This window comes from Calypte anna, chromosome 4B, assembly GCF_003957555.1.
Source record: "Calypte anna isolate BGI_N300 chromosome 4B, bCalAnn1_v1.p, whole genome shotgun sequence".
NCBI classification, from domain to species: Eukaryota; Metazoa; Chordata; class Aves; order Apodiformes; family Trochilidae; genus Calypte; species Calypte anna.
In genome coordinates, this window is record NC_044249.1 from 9,315,210 (window position 1) to 9,332,825 (window position 17,616).

Genomic DNA, 17,616 nt, shown 5'->3' on the forward strand with positions numbered 1-17,616 from the left:
AGACATAATTGAATTCTGTCAAATACATTCCATCACAGGAATTAGAGTGCATAGGGGCCTCAGCTACCTGGTGTTCAACAAAAAGCAGTCTGAATTTTTACAGAGACATCTTGTCACCCACCCTAGTGATTTTCTCAATGGTTTTATCCTCAAGTAGCACCAACCATTTCAAAATTTCACCTTGTATATATATATATATATATATACACACACATATATATATATATATACACACAAACACACACATACCTTTCAATATTTTATACACAGACTCACATGTGGCATCAGTATCTTGACTGTGAGAGAAACTTATTTACAATTATTTGGAAAAATTGAGTTGTATCAAGTTACAGCAGACCAGTACAAAGCTGGCATTTGTGCTTTCTGCTTGTACAGGAGTAATTTTTGTAATTAAAAAATAAGTTTGTATTTTTATTTGCATCAAGACATGTCACATGATGAAAAAAGTTAAAAAACAACTAGGACTGAGAACTCCAGAGCACTGGCTTTCCTCATATGCCCCACTAAGTCTATAGAATAGCTGTTTTCTACAATTTCTCCATTCAAACACCTATGTGGTTACCCCAGCTTGCTTGAGGACCGTCTTAATAGATAATAGCACTCAGCTCATGAACCACACATCCTGCTTTGCACTGTGCACATTAATGAGACAAAAGATTCTGCCTTCACTGAGTAGCACATTATAAAACAGCACTTAAACTTCACTTTCACTCAGGACCTCAAAGTGCTTTTAAAAAGATGGAAAAAGAAGGAAGAGGTACAAGGAGTAAGACTTGCATTACTGTCTTCAGACACTGACCAGGCCATGGAAAACAAGGGCTTAAACTCTAGGTTCTCCTCCATCTATTCACTGGGTTGGAGAATCACATTTTCTCAAGTAATCTCTACTATTGGACATAGATGCTTTTTTAAAATCCCTAACATTGACATAAAAAGAACAGCAGCTCCCCAGCCTAAACAGTCCAGCTACATTTCAAGAAAAATATTTTTCTCTTGAAAGCAAGAAATAGTTTCATACAAAAGGTATTTAACTAAAAACAGAGCAAAGTTTAATCTTCATAGCAATTTAGTAAATGCAGGTAGTTTGATATAGCAGGATGTAAGTACCCCTTTGACCAGGCTAACAAGTATTGTTTGGCCAACTGTAATTTCAGCACTGGGCTATGTAAAAGTGACCTGCCTCATCTGTTTATGCTTCAGTAACTACTGGAGGCCAGAAAAGTGTTGCTAGGATTTACAGTATTAAATAACTCATGAAAAATAATAGTGAATGTTTTGGAGTTTTTCAAATACAAAGCCTAACAGGCTGGGTGTTGAAGGAAGACTGCTGCCATCCACTTGAGAAACTAAAACATTCAGCAGAAGTTACTTCTGTTACTCTGTAAGCATTTTAGTTACTTTGGGAGTAAAATACAGTCATAGCATTCACATTAATTTCAGGAAACATTCACATCTTCCAGACCAAACTGCTCTTCCTTTAGTATTATCTATGTGCAGATTTGCAATGCTTTTCCACAGGCTTCTTGTAAATGGAGGTTTCTCCTGGTCCTCTGTTTTACCAAGCTACCCTCTCAGAGATGGCTCCAAGATCCCTTTTTCGACAAGGTGAGATTTCAGGGTTTTATACACACTCAGTTGTTGCTCAGGCTGAAGTATCAACAGCTGTTTCAGTAATTTGCTGGGATTTGGACCCCTGTCAATAAAAGCAGAAAATTTTTTTTGTGAGCAGTAGCTCTGGAAAAAACTTTGACAGCTTTCTGTTTTCCTCTTGCTGCACAAACAATGCCTTCCCTTTTTTGTAGACACCAAGTTATGGATTTCTTTGTGTCTCCTCAGGGTGCCTGACTGAACATTACAGGCACAGCATACACCTCAGCTCAATCCAAACACAAACCAAAAAGCATTTCTTGTATTTGCTGTCAAAAGGGGATATTAAGAAAGCTTATGACAAATAAGGGTCACAAATTCATCCTTAATCACTGTAATCAACAATTTGCATCAACAGATCTTTTTAGTTCACTATCTGTTGCCTTATAAGCTGTGTACTATTGAATTAAAGGGCAAGTTGGCAAAGTCAGTAAAGAAAACCACAAATAAAACCAAACTTTCTTCAACAAAATCCTTGGTTTTTGGTAGTAATTTACTTACAGTCCACTGTTAAGATGGACTGAATACGAGGCAAAGAATCTGTTGCTGATTAGGTATCTAACAATTATTTAGGCAGATGCATTTATAGGATTCAGGACATGTATCAGTTTGGACACCTCTTGATAGCTCCCTGCCCCAGGAACTAAAATGACTGATTGCAAGAGAATTGTCATTTCCATGACTCCTCCTTGGAAGCTGGTGTGGCTCAAGGAAGATGTGCAGTATTTTTAAGAAGCTGTCTCTTCTATTTAACTATAGTGTTTTAATCTCAAATAGAATATTCCAACTCAAGTGACTTGAGAAATACTGAAACTTTCAGAAAGAACTCACAGTCTAACAACCCAAAGGCTCTTCAGGCACTAGTCAGGGAAAACAGATGCCACAGCAAACCTTCTCCTCAAAATGCCATCCTCATACTTCTCTGTAATCAGTAAATTCTAGTAAGACTCCCAAGAGGCTGCTACACAAAACTTTCTGGTGCTTAGGGAACATGTTACTTTAACAGCAGTCACAGATACACTAAGGCATAGCTTGAATCTGACACAAATCCTAGGCAGTGACACGTTTTCTTAATTTCTTAATTTCTGTATTTGAAAACATTGCATAAATCAGATTCAGAAACCTGCAATCTCTGCTACACTGACAGTGCAGAACATACTTTGTATGGAGTAGCAATGGTACAGTTCCTATGTAAACTTAAGTAGTTGATACTGTAAAAAGCCCATACCTTATGAAACTGGTGATATAGACATGAACAAAAGTGGCCATCAGGTACTGACAATCAAAGCGATCCATTATCCCACCATGGCCAGGGATTGTGTCTGCAAAATCCTTTTGGTTGTGGAGGATGAGGAGGGGAAACAAAAAAAACTCGTGGTCAGTGATCCTGCTGAAACACACACATGATGTCTCACTTGACAGCAGCACAGGAAGGCTGCAGATAAGCTATGGTTTCACTGCACTGAGCCAGAAGTTAGCAAGAGCCTCCTTTGCTAAAGGAGTTTTTAGTTGCAAAGGTGAGTCAGGGAGTGAGAAGAAAAAGAAGAGATGAAACAACTGGTTGGCAGTATCACACAAGAGGACAGCAATAGGTCAGGGATGGGTTTGCCAGTACTGATTACACTTGCATGCCTCTGTCTACTTCATTTTGCAGCAAGCCTCTGATGCTAAGGGATGTAATTTCTTTCTTCTGCAGAATCTACTTCTCCTCCTTAATACTTCTATTGCTTTATCTCTCTCTACTGGCAGCTGCTGCTGAAGCACTTGTTACCAGGAAACACACATTTGCTACAAGAGAAGCAATAACCCCAGGATTCTTTCTACTAACACTAACTTTGCAAGTCATCCTACCAGCTGCTTACTTCAGTGGGCTATTGGTAGCCATAGCTAAAAATCATGTGTTCATACAACATAAATATATTTAACAAAATCAAAAATCCCTGTAGTGAAAAAATTATCACTACTTAAAAAAAAAATTCTGATGCAAGCTAAGCTTAATAAATACACTACCTTTGTGTTACCCAGTCTTGTCTGTAGAACAGCTTTATCAGACAAATTACCCTCGTACATCCTTTTTGTCATCCACTTGTGTACACAGTGGGTGAAAATCGTGACCTTAGTCAGGTGGGGTAACTACTGCCAGCGAGTTAAACCAGCTGCGTGCTAATGCCACTCCAGTGCTGGACAGGCATGGAGTGTCCAGTTTAACCTATGTGCTGCCTTCACTAACAGTTCCACAATACTCCTGTCTGACAGGCAGTCTGGTGGTTGCCACCCTGCAGGGCCCAAAAGTATTAAAAAAAGCCCACCAACAACTCATTTCTAATGTTCTGCTTCAAGAATAAGCACTGTTTTTCAGAAGCATTTTTTCCCCCTCAAGTGTCCTTCTCCACACAAAAAGTGCAACCTGGAGGGACAGGTAGGACAGCACACAAGGCTGCAGAACTAGCAAAGTGCCAGCCAAGCTGCTCAGACCGGCGCAGGAAAGAGGGGTAAGTACAGGGACATGTGTGGGAGTTCAGCATAAACAGAGAGGTTGATACGCTCCTGTGCAAAGCACATGCCAGACTGGTGGACATAGGGAACAACAACAAGAACAACAACAAGCAACAGGATAATAATTACAGCAGTCCTACCAAGACATAAAGAAGGTCGGGAGAAAATTTGGGGCTGCCCTCTTCCCACACTCCTGCTGCCACTTAATACCAGCCAGGGACAAGACTGCCACAAGCGACAGCGCACACCTTGCAATAAACAGAGGTTAGCAGGTCACATCCTTTGCCAATACACACTCTTGTTACAAGGCAGCACAGTATTGGCAAAGGCAGCCAAACATCTCATGCTTTGGTGAGCCTGACACCATCTGCTAGGACAAAAATGCTATTGGTAAAACAGAGCCAGCCACGATCCAAAGGGCAAATGACTGTCAGTGCTCCTGGGACATCAACAGATTGCCTTTCATGTCAAGTGTAACACCTCACATCCTGCTAGCCTAAACCACTTCTTTAACACAACTTGGAAGACAAATTATCAATCAAAATTTGAAACCAAATTATCCCTAGTACTAAAGTCTCGTGTAATAACACGCAAGTAACAACACATAAGCTGACAAAACAAAGTGCTGATGCTAAAAAACCAGCTCAAACAGCACCCCACCTGAGTAGAAACACCAGGTAATACAATGAGCGATAAAAAAAGCCCATCCCAAACAAACCCAACCCACCAATTTTTGTAATTGAAAGTGCAAACAAAAAAAAAGGAGGCTTACAGGAGTCATTACACACCTTGATTTTGAAAGCTCTTTTAAATCCACTGGCAAAGAATCCTCCAAAGGGCCCAATTAATGAGGCAAATGTTGACAGTGCAATGCTGTGCATCTGAAAGGGGTACATATTCACCGTTTCCTACAAGAAAAATAATTAACACTGTGTTTCACTATGCTCCACTGTAGGCATTTTAAACTTAAATGTTTAAAAATGGGGCTGTTCCAAAGCAAATTTCCACAAAGCTCCAGCTCTCCTGCCACAAAGTAATACTGAAAAGAAAGAAAAAGTAACCACATTGTAGAAAGCTACTGAAAGGTCTGGTCATGTGAGAAGGGTCACCTGTTTGGGGTTGCTAGAGCAGTTAACTTTCACAAAAGATGGGGCTTTCAGCCAGTCTCTTAATGAATATAAGTACTAATTCCATAACATGGGATGGGACTCTCTTTTATTTCCTGCCTCTGCTTTTCCAGCTCCATTTCCTATAAACAAAGGTCCTTTCCACAAATTCCTAGTATTGCTCTTTTAAGTGCAATCTTTACAAATCTGTCACCTTCACACAGTTCACTGTGCCTTCTTTCAAGTGCTCTCAACAAGGCAGATATGAATTATGCACTAGTCCATCACTGCCGTATTTGTTTACATACAGTAATAATGGGAGAGAGGTTTACCTCTATTACAACTTTTGGGGTTGTATTTAAACAGGTATTATTCCCCTCAGCCTGCTCACTCACTTGAAATTTAGTTTGATCTATTCAATTTCTTACAGGTAAGAGAGACTGTCATGGTTTAACACTGGCACAGCAATTAAACCAAATAACAGATACTCCTTATTAATCCCCCTCCCTCATAAAGAAAGAAGAGAGAATAAGGGAGAGAGAGACTTATGGATTGGAAACTAAACTACACAGCTTTAATGAAACAATAATGATAAATAGGGAAAATTACTAAGTATATACAAATATACAGGAAAATTGATACCACATTCCTCACCCCTTCCCCCCAGTAACTCTCACGTCACCACCGAGGCTGCAGGGCAGCCCTGGGAAAGTCCAGGCTGGACTCCTGGAGTGAGCAGCAGTCAGGAGCTGGAGGCAGGAACACACAGATATGGGCTGGCACAGATCAGGACCATAGGCAGAGGAATGGATGGAATCCTCCCAGGATGCTGAAGCAAACAGGGACAGAGGAAGAAGGGGAAGCAGGAAAGGGTTTGACCCTCATGATCCTTCAAATTTACACTGAGTATGATGTGTGTGGGATGGAACACTCTGGTCAATCTTGGTCGTTTATTTTGTCCGCTCATCCATATAGGAGGGCTGCAGGTGTGACCTTTTTACTCCTTTTCTCCTTCCTCAGAACTAAGCAGTGGCCTTGGTTCTGCAGACCAGTCTCTGGCTGTAACTATAAACATCGAGTGCTATCAGTCCCAGAAGCAGACACTGTCTGAGAAACTTGCTGTTAATTTCAGCAAGTGCAGCTACTTACAAAGGGACTTAGCTGAAAGCAAAATTACAAGACATAAAATTACTTTTATCCTGGCCCAAACCAGGACAGAGACTCAACTGACAACAAGAGACCTGTTTTTCTTCCTGATACAGATTACAAAAAGGTGGGTTTTTTGTTGGTTGGTATGTTTTGGGCTTGTTGGGGTTTTTTTGGTTTGGGTTGTAACTTCACTTTGAGTACTTTCAAGTCAATCAATCATACAAGCTCCATACAAGCTTTGAGGGATCATTATGCTTGCCTCATTGCTGAAAGCAGAGCACACCTCACCTGGCACCATCTGTAGCTGTAAAATCCTGTTCCTCCTGTCTCTAATTTCCATCACAGCTGGACAACACCAATTAACTTCTTCACTACTTTGTGCCATTATCTTAAGTCACATTTCTTTTAGGTCATTCAGATGGTCGAATAGAAAAGTTTGAGTTTGCCCTGCTTTTTCCTTTTTATCATTACTGTTTCATTAAAGCTGTGTAGTTTAGTTTCCAACCCATAAGTCTCTCTCTCTCTCCTTATTCTGTCTCCTTTCTTTATCAGGGAGGGGAGGGGGATTAATAGGGAGCATCTGTTATTCAGTTTAATTGCCGGGCCAGTGTTAAATCATGACAGAGTTGAAATTAAGTCAGTTTTGTTAGAAGAACACAGAGCTCAGCATCTTTTGACACCAAGCAAAATGTCTTCTAAACATAACATTGGGTCCTATTTCTGGGACAGATCATCAGGAATTGAGTAACAAAGGGAAAACGAAACAAAACAACCCAAGCCCAATCGAGTTGGTTCAATCTGACTTTCTATAAAGACTGCTAAAATTCATTCTCTTCTCTAAAGGCTCATCAGAGCCTGGGCACAAGTACTCCAGAAGTGCATGTGGAGCTACTATTTCTTTTTAGGATTAACTCATAGCTCTCTATGAGACTGGCTTTCCCACCTCCATGCCCTTTGCCAGAATACACAATATAGCTGGAGACAGTAAGATTTCTTTCCACTCAGTCCACATGATACTTCTGTGCAGAAAACTCTATTAAATTTTCGATAAAACTCACAGTCCCTGAAGCAACAGTATGTTCATTTGCTATACAAATATTGGTGCTTTCTCGATGTAATCTTGCTTTTCTAAGTACCAACCGTAGCCATGAATTATTTTTTAGTCTTAGGTTTGGTTGCTACACTTTCAAATTTGTGCTTTATTCTTGTAACCACTTCAACTTCTCTCTCCTGCAGTGTTACACCTGCAGCACAAAGTGAACACAGGCCACAGGAACACAGGCAGCTTTCCTTGTGTGACTCCATTTCAGTTCTGCTTTGGGTGGCAACCTCCCTCATCTCAGCAACAGAGAGGCTCATGGTATCAGTTCAGTTCATACTCTTCAAGACTTACCACCAGTATTTAGATACCTTTCTCTAAAAAGCTTGGCTTGGAAAACCACTCAAGCTGGGAAGTATGATTTCAATACTTTAACTGGAGCCTTTTTTTCTTACCCATCCCAACAAAGCCTGAAGCAATGGTGGCACAGAGTACTTCTTCATCTGGAAGAGCTCTGAAGGTTCACACTCGGTCACAAACCTGTTGGTTTCACTGTTATATTCCACAGGGCAGACGAAGTACTGATGTTGAGCCAAAAAATAGGAAAACTGAAAAGGAAAGCAAGGACCTCTGAATTAGGCATTTATTGTTACCATCAAGAATCATCCTGATGGCTTTTTCATCGCAAGCTGAGGATAATGAAAATCAACAAGTAGATACAGAAAGGAGTAAAACCAGCCTGTTTAAGTTGGAGAATGCTTCAACAAGGCAGACAAATGTGAACATTCAATGTGCTTAGTGATAATTTCCCAAACTGCATGTCTCTCTGATTAATTTCTAGTGGACATTTCTGCATTCTAAAATCCCAAAAGTTAGCCACTCATAATCTCTCTGCAGTTCAGTTCTCCATTGAAGCTTGAACTATTGCTTCTGCAAAGTCTGACAGTGACAAGTTCTGCTGATCTGGGTGGTAAATTACTCATCAGAACACTTACTTCATGCTCTTCTATGCATATCACCAGTGTAAACTACTTCTCAGGAGAGATGACATTATAAAGTGTGTGATACAAAAGTACTACTTTACAAAACCTAAATAATGTTGTCAATAAACTTGAATTTCAAAACAGGGATAGATAAAACAATTCCAGATATAGTAACAGTAATGTCAAAATTTGTTGTAGAACCTATTCAGGAAAGGTGAAAGCCTTGCCTCATCTTTACAGCTAGATAAATATTGGCAGAACTCTGTAGCCAAAACCAAACAACACTCCCTAAGTTCTAGGCTTTCAGCAGTTTGAGATGACTAAATTTATCAGTAGTTTTATCTCTAGCAAAACCAGGAAGCTGAAGACTGAACATATACAAGGAAAGTCCTGTGGTTACTTACAACAAATCCAAATACAACTGTGGAAAAGAAGCCTCCAATGAATCCTTCCCAGGTCTTCTTGGGAGACAGCTAGGCACAAAAGAGAGAGCATTAGCCTCATCAGTTGCATTACTGAACCCTTTTTACTCTATTTCTGGACCTTATTTGTGAAGATTAAGATCCTACTTGGTATCTTTGAAAAAAAAAAAAAAGTATGTGTGAAATACTGAATGTCAGCAGCTGCAGCCACTGAACATAAATAAATTACAGCTAGGACCTGTCCCAGGCAAGTAGGAAGAGCCCCACAGTTTGGCTGGTGCCACTGGGCAACTGGGGAGAATGGAGAACTCCCTTCCCATCTGCTGATGTTGTCTGGAAGTTGCTGCCTGCCCCTGGCTAAGGCTGACCCTGATTCAACAGCTCAGCTCCTTCAAGCAGAAGACTTGGAAATGTGCACATTCACATTGATCCCAGTGTCCACTCTTAAGCCTTCAGAATCAGGATAGTCAATTTGTTCTTTTAGCAAAGACATATATCATGCAGTACAGCTGAAAGTATTTTTCCATTAACACTTTCTTGAACAAGTGTCAAAAATGCTATAAAATGTAAAAGCTTGTTAGTGAGGAAGTGCATCAGTACATACCTTAATTAATGGAGTTCTGCCAAAGAAGAATCCAAAAATGTAAGCAGTAATATCATTACAGATGACACTTGAAATTGGAACCAGAAACCTAGAGAAAGACATTAAAAGTTTCATAGAGAAAAAGAAAAGCTGCCCAGACCCAAACACACTCCAGAAACTGTAACATCATCATTTCTTTTCTTCTGGGATTTCTTCTGTTGTATTCAGAAGGAATTATGTTTCATAATGTGTTCACCTAATTCCCCCATGAGCAGTATATTTAGCTACACTGGTTTTAGTCTTCAGCTAATCAAGATCATTGCAGATCCATGTTAGTTCAAGTTAAAGTATTATTTTGGTGCATGAGCTTAAAAGGTGAACAGGCTGGCTTTTGCCTATCAGGCTTTGAGACTGGTACCACAGTTAAGAAGAAATCAACATATATAAACATGTTAATGTTATTGGTAACATCAAAGCAAGCAAAGTCCTTGTAAAATTTAATGATGCCTAAATATTTTTTTTAAATTTCTTTTTGCTTTCTTGCTGTTTTGGAGCAGCCTTTGCTCACTGTTTTTCACATGCAGACAGCATCTGAACTGGTCACTCAAGTCTGTTAACCTCTTTTTTTTTCCTTCTCAAGACAGGTACGTATTAATAAGCTAAAATTCTGTTTTGGTGACATCTCAAATTGCCTAGCATCAACTGAAATAAAAAAATAGGAGGCTAGCAAGGCATCTAAGTTCAATTTTTGGCATGTGAACATGATCACTATGAAGAGAATTTGTTTACACAAAATTTTCCAAAGGCTTTGAGTTTGCTTTCTAACTATGAGCACAACTTTTCTGCAATAATCTCCCTGGTTGAACATATATCAGGAAAAGATACACAAGAACGAGTAGTATTATGTCCTTGGAAGAACACAAATCATCTTCCACGTGCTTCTTCCTTCTTTCTCAACTGGGCAGTTACCCTTGGCCCTAAAGAAGTGGGGGGTGGGAAAACACATCCTCTCTTTGAGAAGTGATTTTTTAAGTAATCAAGTTTAACTGCATCATCAAAATTTACTATATTACTGGAAATGGGGCATTAAGATGACCCAACAATATCCACAATCATTCCCTAACCAGATCTATGTAAAAGAACCAACCTTTCAATGCAAGAGTTACAAATCAATGTATTACTATTCCCTTACCAGATCATGCCTTCAAAGAGATTTTGGATGACAAGATGAGATTGAGTTACAGTGATCAGCAAAGTGACATGAGTCCATGCGAACTGTTAACAATGCAACAACACAACAGTTAGTGAGAACACCAACCCATACACCTTGATAAATACTGGCATGTCAGCTAGAGGAGCTACTTAGGAGCTCATAGGAAAGACCAAATCTAATGTGGTAATGTGAGAGATGTGTGCATACAGATTATCACACGTTAGCTGGCTTTCTGAAGCAAGTACTGAAACTGTAACTGGGCTCCCCAGCACTTACCTCCACCCAGAATTTTTTAATGCCCAGTTTAACATCTGCTTTAATAAGACATGCACCTTCAGCATGAAAGCAGCAAAGAAATGTAAGCAATGTGATATTCTGTATATACGTAAGACATGTTAGAACTGTTACAATAAAATGGCAATGAACAACTCACAAAAGAGTCGTGTTACACAGATATGGATATCTCTCATAACAGAATACCAGTCCTCTTATGAAACATTAAAATTCTCAGGATTAGAGAAAACAAATTGTTAATTTTTATGCACATGGTCATTTAAACAGTTCTTTTCCCTAATGTTACTGCACATACTTGGTGTTTATGCTGTAGCCCCAGTGTAAAATAAAGTTGTTTCCAAATAATTTACCAGTAAAGATTCTACAATAGACTTTATTTTTCCAAAACCTTTTAAATCATGTTAGTTTTTCCATGAAACACCAAATTTAAGTGCTCTAAGTGTCTGGGTGACTTAACAATCAGAATGTCTAGTCCTTTAACTCTCTTATCACATTTTCCTATGGCAGCCAGCATCTACTTCTAGTTAAGACAATTCAAGAAGGCTGAAAGGGGTGAAAGAACTGACTGGAGGTTTCTGAAAATATTACCTGTTGGTTAATTAAAAAATACCTGCAGCAAAATTTTTAGCATTTGTACAGTGATTCTGGAAAACCATCTAAGACCAAGTGGCTGGTCTCCCTGCCTGTCCAAACAGTGTATTGCCACACAGGGAACAAAAGAACCCCAAACAACCAGCTTTCCTCTGTAATATTGCAATTCTTAAGCAGTCAGTCCTTAATGTTTTTCTGGGCAGGCACCGAGTCATATGACCAATCCCATATTTTTTTCTGCCTTCTGTCTAGGAAAGGGCAAAAAGGAAAAAATAATGGAAAAATTATAATTTATCATAATGTATTATTGATTTATATTTACCTTGTGCCAATCTGAAGATGCAGACTTTTTTTGCAGATTAGACTATAAAGAACATCTCTCCTAGAAAAGCTGCATCTCCCTGCCAGGCAAGTTCTCCCGCAAACAGGGTATATTTTTTTGAGAAAAACAATTTTTTGCTATGCTCATACAGGGCTCAGCTAAGTCCAAGGACAGAATTAGGACTCCTCAGTGATAAAGTGCTATCTAAAGCACTGTAGAAACAGAGGGGTTAACTGTAGCACCTGCATGCTCAGAGCTTAAGGAAATATTTAAGGATGCACAATGCCCTGACTGCTTGATTTCTTTAATGACAGAAGCTGTACATTACAGTTTTAGTGTTGCTTCTCACTTCAGCATAGAAGGAGGGTGTGTGGTGTGTGAGTAAGGGTTTTGTTCTTGGGGGGTTTGTTCTTGGTTTGGGTGGGGTTTTGTGGGAATGGTTTTTTTTTGCCTTGTTTTCACCTGCGCTGTTTTCAGCATGTATCTACAGGATACATAAAAGGAAAAGCTTTTGGTTATCTCCGATGTTATTTATTAGGTGGGCAAATATGAGAGATGAGAAAACTGGTTTCTTTTAAAAGATCAATGATCAACGGAGGCTCAGTTGAGCAGGAGACCAGAACTGATGTTAAGTGTCACAGAATAAATCTTCCACATAGGGGTTAAGATTTATTCCTTTCATACTGCTTCAGTGGGGCCTCTAGAACTTAACACTTGAGTCACAAGAACCACTTCCCACCTGAGCTAAATTGTTTGGCTTCAGACCTGGGAGGTAGATGCATATCCCTTTCTCAAGGAATGTCTTGTATCAGCTTATCACTAAGCTTAACATACCACAGTGTATATGCACAAGGGCTCCCCAGTGAAAGGCTGCATTGCCTGAAAGGCCACGTCCCATGACATCATAAGAATAAGTTGCAAGGTGACCAGATACTGAACAGCCCAACTCCAGCTGACTTCCTGTTCCTGTCAGTTCAAACATATTTTCCACATTGCCCTTCCAAGCTGTTTTGCAACTACAGGAACATGACTGTTTCTAGGGACATTCATAACATGAGTGACCACAGCCCAGTGGGTAATACACACCATGTAAAACTGCAGACGATAATGCTTCTTCACTAAACTCAAAACAAACATGCAGAAGCCTGCAAAACAAAGCAAGTGTAGTTTGTATCATCTTAGATTTAATTATGTGATATAGCTGTGATATACCAGTAACTCGCTTCCCTTGAAGCAACTTTCAGTCCCTCTGCTGCTAGGAGCATTTGCTTGTATTCAGTTCAGTGTACATGAAGAATTATTCTCATTAGAGAATATGATTTAGTAAACAGCAGTAAAAAGCAACCATTTCAATAATTACAAGATCCCATTGTAGACATCAATTTTTAGGGGAGGAGACCATCACCATTAAACACCACTCAAAAACCAGCAAGCTGATTTTGAATAATTAAGAGAAATAACAGAAGGGAAAAGACCAGCTTGCCCCTTTCCCCCAGCCAGCCATAGGGCTGCACACAATGCAAGCCTGAAGTGCAGGCACTGGAGAATTTAGCTGACTGAAATCAACATTCTGGGTGAGACCTCTTCTCCCCCCACTCCTAGGGCAACCTCCTGCACCAGTGGAGTCAGACTCCTTCAGAAGACCCTAGAGACAGCCCCTCATGAGCACACAATCCCAATGCAACAGCCACCAAGGGGCTCTGCTATGCTCTGCCTCCTGATGTGACTCCTGACTGGCTTCTCTGATGTCTCCCCTCAGCACCCTGCAGCACTCAGAGGGTAAGGTAGCTTCCTCAAGAGAAAGGCAGCTGAAAAAGGTCCAGTCTTGCACAGCTGATTTCAAGTTTTGTGATCTAAGCACAGAGTAGTCTTCTTTTTCTTGTTCTAAACAAAAAATGAGCATCAAACAGACTAACAGTTCATCATGAAGATCAGGTTTCTTAATATATTTTACAAATATTTGTAGCATAGCACTCCCCTGCTCTTTCAGCCAATCTGAAGCTAAAGTCATTTTAACTGCACTGCTGAAAACACTGTGGACTATATTTACATGTTCACAAAGCAATATGCCACAAGACTGACTGCTTCTATCTTTTCTTCCTAGAGAAGTGGCTTTTCAAAAGTGGGAGGAAAAATGAGGCGAGCATCTGAACATCTTGAACACAAAATAAAGCCTTGGGCATTTTGAATAATCATCTTAAAATACATTGGTCAATCTTACTGCTGTGGACCTAGCACAACACTTGCACAATAAAGCATCAACCCAGCACAATGATTACACATACAAGTAACCTCCACAGACTGCCAAAACAGCATTGATGTACTCAGGTAATGAACCCCATTTCTACAGAGATCAAAATTAATTCATGCTAACTTCCCTTCAGAGCTACCAGCTCACCTCTCTCAAGCTCATCTACTTGTTTAGGCTGCTGCTTCTCAGTGAACACAAAATTTGCATTCATCTTTTGACAAGAAAAATGTAACTGCAAGCACCTAATTTCTTCAAACATAAAGGGGAAAAAGAAACTGAAAGTACATAAAGCAATTAAAAAACAGAAAAACCCCCAAGCCCAAAACCAAAGGCAGCACAAAATTCTTTCATTTTGCTATTTCCTCCACTTACCTGTTAAATAGAGTGCAAAAGATATAAACCTGTGGTAACGAATTAGGAATTGAAGCTGTTCCCTTCTCTGAACAAATGTAGCAAAGTAATCAGCTACAGTCTCCCCATAAAAGAAGTAGTTCACACACAGCAAGAAGTACCTACAATACACAGCACCTAACAGTTAATTCAAGATTTATGTTAAGCATCATTCTTAAAAACGCAATAAACACAACACACAAAAGGAAAACCAAAAGGGTAGAAAAGATGTGATGAAAATAAAATTAAAGTATAAATTCCCTCTTATAGCTCTGGGTCACTGTCTCCTTAGACAAGCCAATTTTTGTTATTTCCTTCTAAAGCAACCACACTAGAAAAACAAATACATTTTGCAGGGTACAGGTGGAAAATTTATCATCCTTAACTATGGTACTGAATACTCCACTCCACTATGCATGTCCTATTCAGATGTTTAAAAAGTACAGTATGAGTACCTCCTATTGTTGATATTGACCCAGCAATTTGGCATATTCCTGTGTCCAAGTAGGAGTAGTTTGTGATTTCTGCCTTAAAAAGGTACTTGCACCACACATCCTCTGAGGTTATAGGACAGCAAACCTGACATGGAGCTTGAGGACCTGACTGTAATTATACTTTTGCCACATGGCCTGAAAATACTCATCTGAAAGGGTTACTGATGCATTCCCTGCTCCACTTCACCATGCACTTTGCCTTTTAGCTTTCTTGACTGCACAATAATTTTATAGGGTTAAAGCTATTAAATAAGTAGCAAATGCAGCTATTACTACAAACTCATTAAAATAATTTTGTGGGTGTATGACCACACCCAAGGTTCAACAGAGGTGAAATGTCACCTTCAGCCATCTCTTTCTGAAGGATCTTCAAAGAAATTCCTTTCAGTCAGAACAGTCAGTACACAAGAAGTTCTGTCAAAGGTTTTCACACAAGCCAGGTTACTCTTTGTTACCCTCAAATGTCAAGGAAATACTCAATAAAAACCATTAAATAGCAAATCCAAAACCACTAAGAGGTGCACCACTCTAGGCAACATACTCTTTGGCTTATTACCATACGGAGCCACAGAAGATAAAAATTTGTGACCTGCAGATAGTCCCAGAGCTGCCAGTACTCATTCTCTTCCCACAGTAGATGTTAATGCTCACTTTGCAGTAAGCCAAACAGCTGATGTTCCAATTACTAACAGGATTCTCTCATCATCATTATGTTGATATTTATCTCAGTGGCACAATGCTGGACTTAAAGCAGCTTTGATGTTAACTAGTGTGGCAATGCAGAGGAGTTGATTTTGAGCTCCACAGGTGAAAGTGGTCAACTTCCAAAGCAGGCTAAGTGGTAGAGTCAACATTTCCTCCTTGTGAAAATTTTGGCAACACTGCCAAATAATTCATGTACAAGACTGCTATAGCTGTAAATCCAGAAGCCATGGAATAAAAAAAGACAACAGATCAGTCGCCTGGATAATCCAAGAGTGACTAGAGGGGAACCAATCAGCATTAACAGGAGAGCTGACAGTGGGAATCCACCACAGCAAACAGTAAAGTTGCTCCTAGCTTACATGTGCTCGATTCTGACTTAAAGCACATATGCATTCATATGTTTATGTGTACTTAATAGACATATTTATAAAAAGCAAAACAACTGAAGAAGTAAAAGGCACAAGCAACTTGTGCAAGCTCACAAGTGGATTACAACTACAGAATTCTGTATTAGAGACAGATGTCAGTGTATGAAGAACATGAAGATTTTCAAGTTTCATGTCCTACTTATTGATGTTCTTGCTTGCTACTCACCAGCTGAGGGATCTAAACCATGGTAAATCATATGAGTGGTAGACTCTGTAACCTATAGTAATGATTTCATGGTAACACTTCACTTGGATGCTTAAGACCTAAAATAAGAGAAATAAAAAACTATGTAAATATGCTGCATTTGTTTCTTAAAGGCAGTAAATAACACTGCAACCTGCATTAAGGGGAGAAATTATTCTGAATTCAAACTGCACACAGAAAACAGAGAACTTCAAAGCAAGTACAAGGAAAACTAAAGCTCCATTTAACACCCCCCTCCCAAACCTCAAAACCACTAGGCATGCAGAGAAAAAAAGCAGTGGGATACCTACAAGAATATGCTCGTGAAACAAGGGAAAGATCCTGACTTCTCTTCATTATAATAGTTTGGCAGCAGCAGGTCAAAAGAACTTCCTTGAAAGAAGGCTCTTTCTTCTGTTTCTTTCAGCTAAATTTTAGCTTTATATTTAGTTTCAGAAACATTTTCTAGGATAACAAATAGCAACACAACTTGGCCACACACATTCTTCCACTAGCAAGTGTCTCATGAAAGGCAATCAGTATTGGTGATTAGAAGGAAAGATTATCTCACCCAGCCCTGAATGTCAAACCCTCCACAGCCTTCCTTTTGTTTTGTTGATCTACTTCAGTGCTTGCCTGTGCAAGTCTAGTAGTATGTCCTGTAAGTCTCTGGGCTCCTAAGGACTTTAATAGTTTTGTCTAATCCACGGTCACCAAGCAGATTGCCCTGTCCAGACATGAAGTATTGCCCAACAAAGGTCACCAGTAATGCCATGCAGAGGCAGGAATAAGAACCTATCCACAATGACTCCCACGCCTGCATGCCAGATTTTGCAATATTCTCTTACCACCTGCATTTTCATCTTGCTTAACCTGTGCAAGTACAAAACAGTCTCATACCACCTCAGTTAGTTAAATTCAAATCTCCTCTGTCTCATGCTCTTTCTTCTGTTTAGCCTATGTGATAAAACCTAAATGCTATATCCAAGAGCAACAACAAAGGATTGCACCTTGCACTAGAAAAGGACACTGGGAGCCAAAGCTTGTGTTGGTTACCCCGAGGAGAAAAAAAGCTTCTGCCTGTTACCTTAGCAGTAGGCAAACACAAAACATGCATCCCAGCTTTTCAGAGCAGTCTCAGGGCTTGTCCTCTGAACGTCACTGGATTACCTTTCCTACAAGTGTCTGGGCATTTTCAGTCTCAGTAATAAGATTTGGGTTTAGCACAACAGTTCTTATTTAAAATGTAAGCTACTTGATTACAGTGAAATGAAATAATGAACAAAACTGGGTTTTTT

General features: G+C 39.6%; 1 protein-coding gene across 1 annotated transcript in view; it reads right to left on the minus strand.

Moving 5' to 3' along the window:
- Positions 1-749: 749 nt before the first annotated feature.
- The window catches only part of CDS1 (CDP-diacylglycerol synthase 1), a 30,553-nt gene continuing 13,686 nt past the window's right edge, over positions 750-17,616 (minus strand). The window contains exons 4-13 of the mRNA XM_030450665.1: positions 16,301-16,398; positions 14,490-14,629; positions 12,953-13,011; positions 10,639-10,721; positions 9,468-9,555; positions 8,846-8,914; positions 7,914-8,066; positions 4,953-5,072; positions 2,897-3,000; positions 750-1,714 (exon numbers count right to left, since the gene is read on the minus strand). Coding sequence (XP_030306525.1) covers positions 1,585-1,714; positions 2,897-3,000; positions 4,953-5,072; positions 7,914-8,066; positions 8,846-8,914; positions 9,468-9,555; positions 10,639-10,721; positions 12,953-13,011; positions 14,490-14,629; positions 16,301-16,398 — 1,044 coding nt within the window. The 3' untranslated portion in view covers positions 750-1,584. The remainder of the gene's footprint in view (positions 1,715-2,896; positions 3,001-4,952; positions 5,073-7,913; positions 8,067-8,845; positions 8,915-9,467; positions 9,556-10,638; positions 10,722-12,952; positions 13,012-14,489; positions 14,630-16,300; positions 16,399-17,616) is intronic.